Consider the following 12,373-nt stretch of genomic DNA (forward strand, 5'->3'; position numbering starts at 1 on the left):
CAACGTGCATAGACGTACTCACTACTTCAGCGACGCCTAGTATTCTCGACCCAAGTGGTAGATTGTTGCAGTCTCCGATCAGGTACTTACCAGCGAATACCCTGACCGGAACACGCGCTGAATGGATAGGGGTAATTCCTACAGGAACACGGCAAATCAGTAGAGCATTGTGTTAGAGACTGGCATTAACGGCGACTAGTGTATTGTAATTACATCCCCAGTTATGTACGAAGTAGATATCATCCATCATTAACTTCATGAAAGATCCTTTCTGTTGGCTGTCAGTCGATCGCAGGCGGTGAGGAACGTGTTCCAAGTGGCATCGACTGCCATGGTACGTGTCACGACCTAAGTGATATTGATATTGATGTTCTGTTAGCTGAGCAGTGGTGGTGTTTGACATACCTTGCAAACTGTGGACTGCTGATCACTTTCTAAGTCTAATATTTGTTCTGTTAGGATGGAAATGTCGTCCGCGGATGCTGCTTCCGAGAGATATTCTGTGGTCTGTCGGACACTCGAGGAGGACCGGAGTAGATAATTGTCGCCTTCGAAGAGGAGGGTCAATGGACTGTCTGGTTGGACGACGCTAGGGTCTTTTAATGTTAAGCTATCGAAGAAGATCAGTGTGAAACATTGATAGAATGAATGAAGTTCATACAAGTCACGTAGTGAAGTGAAGTATTGCTGGAGGGGCGCTGGCCACTTATCGGATGGTAAAACTGTTGGGAGTGTCACCGTTAATTGCACATCCATTGGCCTAAATCAAAGATTAGTGGAAGGTCTGCAAGAAGTCGCTAGACGTGCCTGTCAGGAATCATAACATTTACGACCTTTTCTTCGTCAATAATGCATTCGGGATCTAAAACAATTTCTCTGCGGACGGACGTTTCAGCAGGGTCATCGGTAGCTTGAAGACCTTCCGCATCTTCTGGTCCTTTGGAGAGTACAAACTCTTCAGGAGGCTCAGCCATGGGCACACTCGAAGATAGGTGTGTTTCTGTCCCCCCTGTGGTTTCGTGTTCTTTCAGAAGGACCTCGAATTTAATCGCTTTTTGGCGCCGAGTATCGCTATTTTGCTGTGTTGGATCAAAAGAGTGATATACCAGCCTGTGCAGCACCTTTTGCTCGCTTTGCGACGCAGTGAACACACCGTCAGGTCGGCTGAGAGAAAGAATTTTAGAGACATATAAGTGGACGCGAAAACGGTTAGGCTACCTTGGGACGAAAGCTGGCTGAACGCTATGGTTCCTCCACCAATCCAAGATTTTCGAAAATTGCCAGGAGCCTTTGAGAGGAGGGAGGATATTGGCCCGGCCGCCAGTACTCGACGGTACAAGCAAATGGCCCAATCTAATGTACTTCATTAATACGGATCGACAGCACCATGGGCTTAAACTCACGAAGCGGTGACGGTGACTGGAGCGGGTTCACCGTTGGATAATACTGGCAAAGCGTTCGATAACACAGATTTGATGTCGACAGACTCCCTGAGAACGTCAAAAGGGAGTACATAACTAGAACGTCAGGACTTACCCCGTCAAAGTCGTTAGATTGCCGTCCGACAGAAAAAGTCCTGTCGATCGTGAGATACCTTTCGCTAGCCACTCGTATACCCTCCGCACACGAAACGTTCCATTTGTAATGATGCTCCATGGCAATGGTCGAGAGGCCAGAAAAGGGTACACTGAGTAGGCGTAAGGGAACGAAATCGGGACAGGAGTGTCGCTGGGTGGTGTAGGAGGGATGTATGCAAGCAAGGATCCTTCCTGGGGGGCGCGAGCCTCAATTTAGGGTAAGTAGCTGCTCACGCGATGTGTTTTGTGCGTGCATACCTCTTGTGATGTCCGCAGAGCTAATCGACGTGCAATTGCTAATGCTCGTTCATCTATAGCAGATATTCGAATCTAGGCAAAACATGAGCAGGAGGATCACCAGTAAATATCGATACTAACAGTTCCAGGCTTGCCAAAATTTTCCACGAAAGCACCAGTAAGACGCGATATTCGCTGTAGTAGATTTGAGGATAATGGAGTCCGAGATGGAAGGTCAAATATATTTTCTTGGACATTCTGCAAGGGAATGAGGTGAAAGTAAATGTAAGTAAGTGAGGGCCTCACCGCCGTGATTGAATTTATCCGCTCCGTGAGCTTCTCCAGCGATCCTCTTCTACCAGAAGCGTTCAAGCTTAGAGGATTTGACGACAGTGTGATATGTACGTCATATTTCGCAGAAAGGGAGAGGAGGTCGGAACCATCTTTTCCAAGGATGATAAAAGATTGCCTAGGGTCGAGTGGGAACGCTGTAAAGGTATATTAGTGATACAAGACACAGGAGAGGCAAAGGGACGAACACCGAGTCTCCTGAACCCACGCCTGCTGTTTCTGCCTCACTTGGTGTAAGGACGGCCACCCCCACTCCTTCTCTACTATTGCCCTTGCGTACTCTTTTTTCGTCCGACTAGCAGCAGTCGATTTGGCGTCCATGCCATATAACTGGCAGCAGCGACGCAACTGCTTTTTACTGAACGAATGCAGGAGGCCATCGAGCAGGGCCTTGTATTGGCGTTCATATTGAACTGAGTTCGGGTCGCAGGGTCCTTTGGGTCGATAATATTCCAAATCCTTGAGGTCCAAAGGAGCTTCCTGTGTAGCTTGGATAGCACTTAGATGCTCCTCCACTTTGGTCTGATCCAGCAAGCTCCTGCCGAATGGTATCTCGAACGTGCTAGGTTCCTAACGAGAAGCTGTTCTGAAGGCAGCTCAGATAGAAACGCGTACGAGAACTCACTTCGACGGTGCTTGGCCCAGCTTCTGTGGCTTCATGGGATGGTCGAGCGAATGAAAGAGTAGCATTGAGACGTGCTCTGGTGCAGCATTTTGAATGGTAGAGGATGTTAGCTTGCAGCCGTCGTTGCAGAGTTGCTCGCAGGACTAACGAACCCATGAGACGATCGACCCTTCCTTTCCCGTCTCCGGTTAACGAAGGGATTTCTCTTACGTAATACGCGTCCAGGGTGACTGCGTTCAATTTGGCTCAGCGTTGTGCCCAAGCCGTGAACTCGAGATCCAAAAGTCGGATGAACATGCTGTATTCTCTTACTACACACCGCCTAGTATTTAAGCCATTTATCTAAGCCCAGCCCTTTGTAAATTGATGCGAGGCCCTAATTCATTTGGAGGACGGTTAGCCTTAAGGGCCGCGAAGAGTAGAAACAATTGCAGAGGCTAACCGTTGCAGAAATGATTCCTTTCAACAAACTGTCCAAGCCCAATCCACTCAACTGACGGGAGTCGTTAGGATGAGAATGAGAATTGTCATGACAATGCACAGCCCACCAATTTGCCCAACAAGTTCAGTACACCAGCGAGCAATAACCCCACGCCGCCAACGATCTGTGCTAAAGGTTCTGATGAAGTGATTTAAGTATCTACACTGGCGGGAGAGGTGAGTGTATTTGCTTACGCCCTAGAGCATCCAGGAGTGGTCCAAGGTCTTTCTTGGCCTTGGGGAAAGAATCAAGTTTGTCTTTGGCCCAATCAATGGTACCCTGCACCTCTTGCAAAAGCTACGGACATGATGGGCTTCAGTACGGTAGAAGTAGAGAAAAACATGGGCAAAATGCACCGTTTTGAGTGCTTCTGCTAGCCTCTGCTCTTCTGGTGTGGCTTTATGATCCTGCATGCGGCGTTTCGCTTTGTTTGACAAGCGATTGTCGGGATCCGCTCCTTTGACAGCGCCGTTGGTCTCATTGAGGACCTTTTCCACTTGTTCAATCAGCGGTCGGACTTGTTTGACCAGTTCGGCCTCATCTCTATCATCTTCTTTCTGTCGTTCGAAGGATTCTATATTCTAAACCAAGCATCAAAGCCGGCGCTCAGCAGTTGAAGCTCAATATACCTTTCGGATCATATTGCAAAGAGGGAGTAGGCGTTCGTTGGCGTCCTCTATGATGGCTGATAGGCGTTCAGCCAACGCATTTTCTGCCTTAACCTCATCAGGGGTGCGGTCTGCGCTGCTGCTCGTCGGCCCTCCAGCATTAGACACCGAGTCATGGGGAAGTACCTGCTCGTGAGGTGCGGGGGAAGGCTGGTGTATAGCGTCGGTCATAGTGTGTAAGTAATTGAGCTCGATGAAGTTATGTAGGACATACGGATAGCAGTGGATTATATACCGGAAAGTATGGCTCCGCGCAGGCACCGAGGGCGTGTAAGTTGTGACGCCAGACTTTCCAGTGTTTCGTCATTCCATTGCAAACAAGTGGAATGTGGGCTCTATTCTTGCTCAACTGCACCACATCATAGTGTCATGCAAAGTTGAGTGCATCAAATCGTAGCGTTTTGTCGGGAAATAGGGAGCAATGCTTATGCTTGTTCCTGGGATACCGACACATGAAACAGTACGGCAGTAAGTGGCAAAAGGCGCTCCACGAAGACACCACCAGTTTGTATGTGCCAGAAATACGGTCGGCGCCACCGACGTTCTTGTTCGTAAGAGTTACCGTGGGAAACAAAAAGTTTTGGCCGTCACTTCGTCACGGTCAGACTCGGTCCATTTATTCTATTGACTACCTCCAAATCCAAAATGCCTGGATTAACAAGAGACCCCACAGAGGACATCGACTATTCTGATATCGAAGCGAAGTAGGGAAATCCCTGTTGCGATCGGTATTGTGATAATGACAATTGGCCTCGGCAGATACGAGGTCCATTTCGATGATAGCTTAGACAACACCGTTGTTGTGGATGGAATCCCAGTCATCGACAAATCGAAGTTGGAGAAGCTCTTGTCTAAAATCGCGAAAGAATTCAACAAGAAGGGCACGTCAATCAAGGTGGACGATATCTTCGTACCATGGGACGACGCCAAGGGGAAGAGCAAAGGGTGAGTGTCCCTAGTACTACAGTGAATTCTGACTGATGATTTTAGTTACGCTTTCATTGACTTCCGTACGGCGGATGAGGCCGAGCTGGCCATTGTTGCAATGCACAATCATCCATTCGATGCGAAACATACATTCAAAGTCAATCGGTTCACTGACATCGAGAAATACGCTGAGATGGACGAAACTTACGCAGAGCCAGAAACTGAGGAGTATGTTCCTAGGGTAGGTGCAAGAATTCCCCATGGACCCTCCCTTTACTCATTAGTGACGCAGGAACATCTCCGTGCATGGCTAGCTGATTCCCAAGGCCGTGACCAATACATTACTCATAGAGGCGAGGAAGTTGAAATACATTGGCACGGAAAGCCTTCGCAGTGCGAAATTGCGCACAAGCCAGTATGTCGTCTCCGAAATGCCCTTTCTGCAGCTGTTTACGTCTCCGCTTGTAGAAATGGGAACATTTCCTCTATGTAGCGTGGTCTCCTTTAGGCACATATGTTGGCACCCTCCATCGGCAGGGCGTACGTCTTTGGGGTGGTCCCTCATGGAAGCCTCAGCAACGTTTCGCTCATCCGCTGGTTAAATTGATCGACTTCTCTCCTTGCGAAAACTACCTCGTCACATGGTCCAACGAGCCTATCGTTGTGCCTGCCGGCGCCCCTCAAGGTCCTCAATACCTCTCACCAGATGACGAAGGCAATAATTTAGCCGTTTGGGATGTCAAATCTGGCCATCTCCTTCGCACGTTCTCCACATTCAACGAAAACGAAACTCCTTCACAAAAAAATCAGATGCAATGGCCCGCGTTAAAGTGGAGCCCCGACGACAAATTCGTTGCCCGTGTCACCCCTGGTCAAATGATCAGTGTCTACGAGCTGCCGAGCATGTACCTACATGAGAAAAAGAGCCTGAAGATAGAAGGTGTCGTAGATTTCGAATGGTGCCCACATGGCGACAAGGACATAGATGACGGTGTCAATGGAGCTGGAAGCAAACCTCCGAAGAAGAATAAGGAGAATATGTTAGCGTACTGGACTCCTGAAGTGGCAAATCAACCCGCGCGCGTCACTCTATTGAGTTTTCCTAGTCGCACGATCTTGCGGCAAAAGAACTTGTTCAATGTGACAGAGGTGAGCTTTATCTTCTCCGAAGCGAACGTGAGCTCACACTTTAGAATATTAGTGCAAGCTATACTGGCAAAATCAAGGCGAGTTCTTCTGCGTGAAGGTCGATCGTCATACCAAGACCAAGAAGTCGATTTTCTGCAATCTCGAAATCTTCCGAGTCCGTGAAAAGGACTACCCAGTTGAAGTAGTTGAGCTTAAAGGTACGATATATGACGCATGGAACTACAACGCCACATAAACATTAACGACCCACTCTAGACACAGTAACGGACTTTTCATGGGAACCTAATGGCGAACGCTTTGCTATCGTGTCCAGTAACGATCCCAACCTTGGGAATCCCGGTCCCGGTGTCACGATCAAAACAGACGTTAGCTTCTATCAATTAGATCACGACAAAAATGACTTCAAGCTTCTCCGTGAGTATACGTCCATCTTTCCTTGGCAAATCGTGTCTTCTCACAGTCTCTTTTCAGGAACACTCACTGGACGTACGAGTAATGCTATACGCTGGTCTCCTAAAGGACGGCATCTGGTTCTTGCCACTGTCGGCTCGTCAACCAAGTCCGAGCTTGAATTCTGGGACCTCGATTTCAATTCGGTGGACTCAGTGCGCAAAGAGGCCAGTGCGTCTAAAGACGACTGGGGTACAAGTGTTCAACTCCTCGGCACTGGTGATCATTATGGGGTGACAGATCTGGAGTGGGATCCTAGTGGCCGTTACTTAGCCACGAGCGCGAGCGCATGGAGGCACACGGTAAGCGATTGGCCCCCTTGCGAATCGTTGAGAAATTTACTGAACCAATTCTCTCACTGTGATTATCCAGCTTGAAAACGGCTACGCAATATGGGATTTCAAAGGACAAGAATTAGAAAAGCACATTCTAGACCGCTTCAAGCAGTTCATCTGGCGGCCTCGCCCACGGACGCTACTTACGCGAGAACAACAGCGTAAGATTCGCAAGAACTTACGTGAATACAGTCGGGCATTCGACGAAGAAGATGCTGCAGAAGAGAGTAATGTCTCTGCCGAACTGATCGCGCTGCGCAAACGCCTTGTGGACGAATGGAATGCTTGGCGACTTCGTTGCAAGAAGGAGCTATTGGAGGAGCGTGGACAAAAGGAAAGCCGACACGATGAGGAAGAAAAGGAGGAGATTGAAGTTTGGGTGGACGAGGTGATAGAACAAACGGAGGAAGAGGTAGTCGAGTGATTGGCCACGCCTGTATCTAGTCGCGTTGGGAATCTCTGTACGTGTTACTCATGGACTGTGAGAGACGGTAATGTCGGCAAACACTATTGGATCGCGGCCCGGCTAATGTCACTCAGTTATGCCCGCTTGTCGTGGAATATTGAGTTGGTAGCTCTCACAGGAAGACCCGGATCCGAGTTGGTAGGTTTCTCCTACAGACAGCAAAGTGGAGGAGATAGGGATGAAGTTCCGTTCGGCGCCAGGCACGCTCGCCTAATTTAGTGAAAGGAAACCATAATTGTTCTCACGATAATCCTGTGACCACGATATCAGCAAACAGGCGTCAACAGACTCCCCATCTTATCAGATATCGGCCCACTTTCCATCTCCCACTTTCAAGTATAAGTCTGGGATTGCCCTCCCATCCGTTCGATTGGTTCGCCTTCTCTCACACTTTATCACTCTGACCCCGTATCAACCGTGCATCCTTTTAGACGGGCTCTTTATGGCTTCTGCCTCCACCACTCCCGCACAAGCGTCCTCAAGCGTTCTCTGGGCTACCCGTACGTCCTCCGGAGCGCGCTCTACTGTGATCGTCGGCTAATATGCCTCCAGCATCTAAAGAATGGGTTATACAGCCCAAACCGAAGCCTGGGCGAAAGCCGAAGAAAGACACAACCACACCCGCTAAGGCCGAAGAGGATGTAAGTGTATAGATTCTTTACGAGAGACCCTGCCACTGACTCAATCGACAGCCGGAAAGTAAAGGGAGGCGCGTTCAGAATAGGTTAGTGCTCAATAAAAATACCCTCAATGGTAGCGCCTGATGGCATTTTCATAGGGCAGCACAACGTGCATTTAGAGAACGCAAGCAGTCCCAGCTTGCCGAGCTCCAGGCTCGGGTTCTCTCTTACGAACAAGGAGAAATAGAGCGCAATGTCGCCCTACAAAATATTGCTAAGAGGCTAAAGGAGGAAAATGAGAAACTTCGCTCTGAGAATGCATTTCTTAGAGAGAGGTTACTCAAGCTCGAGCAGGACGGTAGCAATCAAGTCATAGACAAGAAGCGCTCGAGGGCTACTTCGCCTACCTCCGCGCTTTCCACGAGGAAGAGGTCTAGAACATTGACGGCAGAGGCATCAAATCCTATGACTGTGTCGCCACTATCAGCCGCCTATCTCCCATCCCCTCCATCTATGGTCTCTTCCCCGGACTCAAATGGGTCGTGTGAAACGCGATTCTCCCCTCTTCCCCTTGAAGTCCACTCTGCCGACTTGAATGGCGACTCGTCCTTGCCGGGGATGCTTAACTTTTCTGCCACAAAGCAGAATATCACCATGGCTAATTATGAGCCCGCCGTGTTCCCACAATTTGATTGCGGCTTCTGCAACGAGGACACGCCTTGTGTCTGCAGAGAGTTGGCTATGCAACAACAAGCAGACGCCGAGCGCATGAATGCAACGAACCTCAAAATAGAAGCAGCCGAACAGTCACGATTTATCGCCCCGCTCGAGGGAACGATCCGTCTTGATCCGTCGCCTGCGCCTAACCAACTCTCCATCTTAGACAACCTCCCCGCTTACAAGCCACCAGTCCCCCTCAAGCGCCGTGCCGCCAAATCCTTCCCAGGAGTGATCTTCCCCGTTATCCCTGCCTCCCAGACCTCTCGGGCTACGTGCACAGGCGACCCTTCAAACTGCTCAGCTTGTTCTGATGATTCCTTCGGTCAGGCTTTTTGTGCTGCCGTTGGAAAGAGCTCGTCTACGATAGCCCCATGTGACAATTGCCCCTGCGGTGAAACCTCCGCAGCGTTTGGCGAAGCTCAGACAGAGTCTCATACATGTAGTCATCGCACGATGGCGTCCCTACCCCGGCCTGCCGTATCCCCATACCCCATTGATGAGGACACCATGCCTACCAACCATGCCTGGAAGCAGCTCAAGGCCCATCCCAATGTCGAGTTCTCTGACCTAGAACTGCTCGCGGATGTAGTCGCCCGTCGCTCCAAGTGCACGGGACCTCGAGTCGTAATATCGCCTGCCCCTGGTAGCATCACTCCTGAGCGTCTACCATCACCTGTCCCCCCGCATAACGACGCGGCGGGCGCAGACCAGCAGTCCGTCCTTCTGACAGATCCACACGCGCGATACCGTGAAAGGGAGCACCTGCGGTCACCTCCTCCCCGATTGGTACCAGAAGAGATCTTGATTCAATGTGGGCGCCAACGCATCCGGGAAGTATCTACCAATGCTGTTCAACACGCCCTGCGCCTTCTCGATGCTAAATATTCTAGATCGTGAACAATGTATGATCACTTATTCGACAGATGTCACAGATGTGAAGGACTAAAGTAATGTAACTACTACACACTCAAAAGAGAACTTAAAATATGAATGTACCCATCTCTTCTCTAATGCCAATTACAAGTGCTACGAAGTTGGACGTGTAAGACTGGGATTGTTACTGACCTTTGCCCACAAAGAAAGAAGCCTCGCAGTTTTGCGACGTAACGTCCGACTCTGAGGCTTTGTCATTGGGCTCGTTCTACGTACATTCGGGCCATGAAGTTTGCGAAATTCGCGGGCCAGATCACGAAGGGAGGCGTCAGCCAGTTCAGGAGGGAAACGGCCAACGCGGGGCCATAGACTGATAATGACTCTTGCGGCCATCCTATAAGCTCCTGCCGCGAAAAATGCACTTGCGACTGCGTCGATAGCAGGAACGTCAGGTTTGACGCCCGCGTCCAGCATTCGCTGGAAGGTCCGCAGAGCTAGATGTGGTTTGCCCTTCCGCGCGTGGCCAACGATAAGCGTCGTATACATGACGACGCTAGGCTCTATCCCAGCATCAACCGCCGCTTGCATGACATCTTCCGCGCCCAATATGTCACCGGCGAGCGTATGTCCTTCCATCAACGAAGCAAAATGATACGCCGATGGACGCAATCCTCGTGCAACGTAGGCATGGAAGACTTCCCTCGCAGAATCTAAGTCGGATCGCATTACTCCATCGTGTTTGATGCGCATGGCGAACATGGCTGGGTCGCTTCTCACTTTGCGCTCAGTGAGATTTTCAATCAACGGTCTTGCAAGGGTACGGTATCGATGGCGAGCTGTTAAGCTAATACCAGCGGTCGGGTCTAACATGTCTGCGACATCGGAAATACGGTCTAGATGAGGAGAAGCTTCGTCCCGTCGGCTGGAGGAGAATCTAGCCGCCAGAGCATTCCATCCACTGCCGTAGACTACTTGCTTCTCGCGGCGAAGGATGGAGCGAAGTATTATGTGCATGTGCCGGAGAGTTGGCTTCACTTTGGAATGAGAAAGAAATCTAAGTGTACGGAGTAACTCCCGCGGGCGAGCGCCCTCGACCTTGTCCATGTATGCCAAGAGGAGTTCGGCAGTCATTGAATTAGGTTGAAGACCGTGCACATGCATCTGCCTCAGTACCGCATGCCACCAACGAAAGCCATTGGGAGACTTTAGAAGCCCCTTGAGAAGAGCGTTGAGTATTTGTGTAGTTGGTGAGATGTGGTCGATGGCTATCGGAAGATGGAGAGTTGGCGGTGTGTCCTGTAGCAGAGAGCTGAGTTCTCCGGCTCCGGCTCCACACACCTGTGATACTAATTGCAGAGCGGTGGCTTCATTATGGGTTGCAAATAAGACGTGAATCAATGATACCGCAGTGTCAGAAGTGGGTTTCACATTTGCGTGTGCCATGATTTGAAGATATTTTGATGCAGATGAGATATCATGTCGCCTAGCAGCATCATTAAGCAAAATGCTGAATGTTGCGGCATCGGGTGTTACTGGGGGTAGATTTGGAAGCTGATATGTCGAAGGCGGGGTATCTACGCTCTCGTACAGCTCGCCGGTCACCGCGTGATCTCGATATGTGGAAGCAAGGGACGCAGCTGTATCGTGTCCTTTGAACATTGACAATATACGGAGTACTTCGGGCGGTCGGCGCGCGTCAAAATATATTTGAAGTAGGCTGTTGAGTACCGCAGTCGTTGTATTCCCATGCGTTTGGAGATCGGGGAGAGATTGTATTGCCTGTGCGAGTACCTCTGGATCAGCTCCCAAAGGTCGGAATACCGTAACCAAGATCGAATATGTCGATGCATCTGGGGGGCAGCCGGCGGCTGACATGTACTGGAGACAGGCTTTGGCTTGATGGAGATTGTGGTTACGGATGTGGCCAGTTAACAGGAGATGGAATGTCCGTCGACTGGGAGATAATTTGTATTTTTCGAACTCGCCTAGAATTGCCTCCAAGCCGGAGAAATTTTGTTCCTCGATGAGAGCCCTCGTCCTCCAATTCAGCAAACGCAGGGTGGTTCGACCAGACAACTCGACACCGAGGGAAACCACGTCGAGGACCTGTGCCCAATTAGCCTTTGATGCATACTCGTGAGCTGTACATTCGTAGACGTTCTGCTTCAGTTGAGATCCTAGCTTGTGGGCCAGTCGTATCAGGAGTAATGATCGTTGAGGGCGTTCGGTTCGCGCTAACTCCACAGCAAGGCCCCGGGCTGCGTTGCCGTCAAGGAGACGACGTGATATCGTAGGCGAACTCTTGACCATCCGCAACGCCGCATCGAAGGTGAGCATTGAGTCTAGCAGCACCAGCAGTTCGCCTGGCAGGGATTGGCCTTGCATTGTGGCGTCCGAAGCTTTGGTGGCACTGTCTGTTTGCAGATTTCGAAGGGGGTGAAACGAAGGGGACTTGTCAAGCGAGGTCGAGTGATGGCCCCATTGTGTTAAGGCTGCTTGATTGACCAACACCGTACCTAGCCGGCAAAAATGTTTGGCAGCGAAGCGGGTACTCTGGAGCATGAAGCTCTTGCAGGAACTGAGGATACTGTAAAGAGCAGGATAATCAGTGTCAGCCGGACCAGTTATTGATGCAGATGAACCTTTGTGTGTTTGATATGTTTTTCGTGATCGTAGGACCAACTGACCTGACCGTGGGAACTCTGATCCTCTCTGCGACCAGCGCGGTGTCGGTGCAAAACTTGATCACGGCTTCCGACTCCGTTCAGCTCTGTCCTAGATGTTACAGGGCACGATGGTGGCCACTCAAAGCCGGATTTCGTCGCCAATTTTGTATGCCCGTCTTCTTGGTGTGTACACGATGCACGAAGGTCGCAAGTGGCCTTGTATTCAAA

The 12,373-nt window shown here is 50.2% G+C and overlaps 4 protein-coding genes across 4 annotated transcripts; 2 read left to right on the forward strand and 2 right to left on the reverse strand.

The window, feature by feature from the left end:
- Positions 1–255: 255 nt before the first annotated feature.
- PC9H_003758 (uncharacterized protein) lies at positions 256–4,110 on the reverse strand (the record flags this gene model as incomplete). The annotated part of the gene is made up of 17 exons (XM_036773350.1): positions 256–348; positions 406–610; positions 662–760; positions 808–1,164; positions 1,219–1,353; positions 1,404–1,490; positions 1,537–1,784; positions 1,836–1,907; positions 1,956–2,072; positions 2,121–2,302; positions 2,354–2,735; positions 2,791–2,933; positions 3,262–3,283; positions 3,339–3,409; positions 3,466–3,568; positions 3,628–3,852; positions 3,901–4,110. 17 exons carry the CDS (start codon positions 4,108–4,110, stop codon positions 256–258), a joined length of 2,751 nt encoding a protein of 916 aa, XP_036634823.1.
- Positions 4,111–4,584: 474 nt separating this feature from the next.
- PRT1 (Translation initiation factor 3 subunit b) lies at positions 4,585–7,224 on the forward strand (the record flags this gene model as incomplete). The annotated part of the gene is made up of 9 exons (XM_036773351.1): positions 4,585–4,643; positions 4,699–4,884; positions 4,930–5,107; positions 5,159–5,281; positions 5,335–6,015; positions 6,068–6,212; positions 6,271–6,429; positions 6,487–6,767; positions 6,838–7,224. The coding sequence occupies 9 exons, from the start codon at positions 4,585–4,587 to the stop codon at positions 7,222–7,224; spliced, it is 2,199 nt and encodes a 732-aa protein (XP_036634824.1).
- A 484-nt stretch (positions 7,225–7,708) lies between these two features.
- On the forward strand, positions 7,709–9,503 carry PC9H_003760 (uncharacterized protein; the record flags this gene model as incomplete). The annotated part of the gene is made up of 4 exons (XM_036773352.1): positions 7,709–7,766; positions 7,819–7,907; positions 7,959–7,990; positions 8,045–9,503. The coding sequence occupies 4 exons, from the start codon at positions 7,709–7,711 to the stop codon at positions 9,501–9,503; spliced, it is 1,638 nt and encodes a 545-aa protein (XP_036634825.1).
- A 129-nt stretch (positions 9,504–9,632) lies between these two features.
- Positions 9,633–12,041, reverse strand: PC9H_003761 (uncharacterized protein; the record flags this gene model as incomplete). Its single annotated transcript, XM_036773353.1, has 1 exon — positions 9,633–12,041. One exon carries the CDS (start codon positions 12,039–12,041, stop codon positions 9,633–9,635), a length of 2,409 nt encoding a protein of 802 aa, XP_036634826.1.
- Positions 12,042–12,373: the final 332 nt, after the last annotated feature.

Source organism: Pleurotus ostreatus (assembly GCF_014466165.1).
Source record: "Pleurotus ostreatus strain PC9 chromosome Unknown scaffold_2, whole genome shotgun sequence".
Taxonomy (NCBI): domain Eukaryota; kingdom Fungi; phylum Basidiomycota; class Agaricomycetes; order Agaricales; family Pleurotaceae; genus Pleurotus; species Pleurotus ostreatus.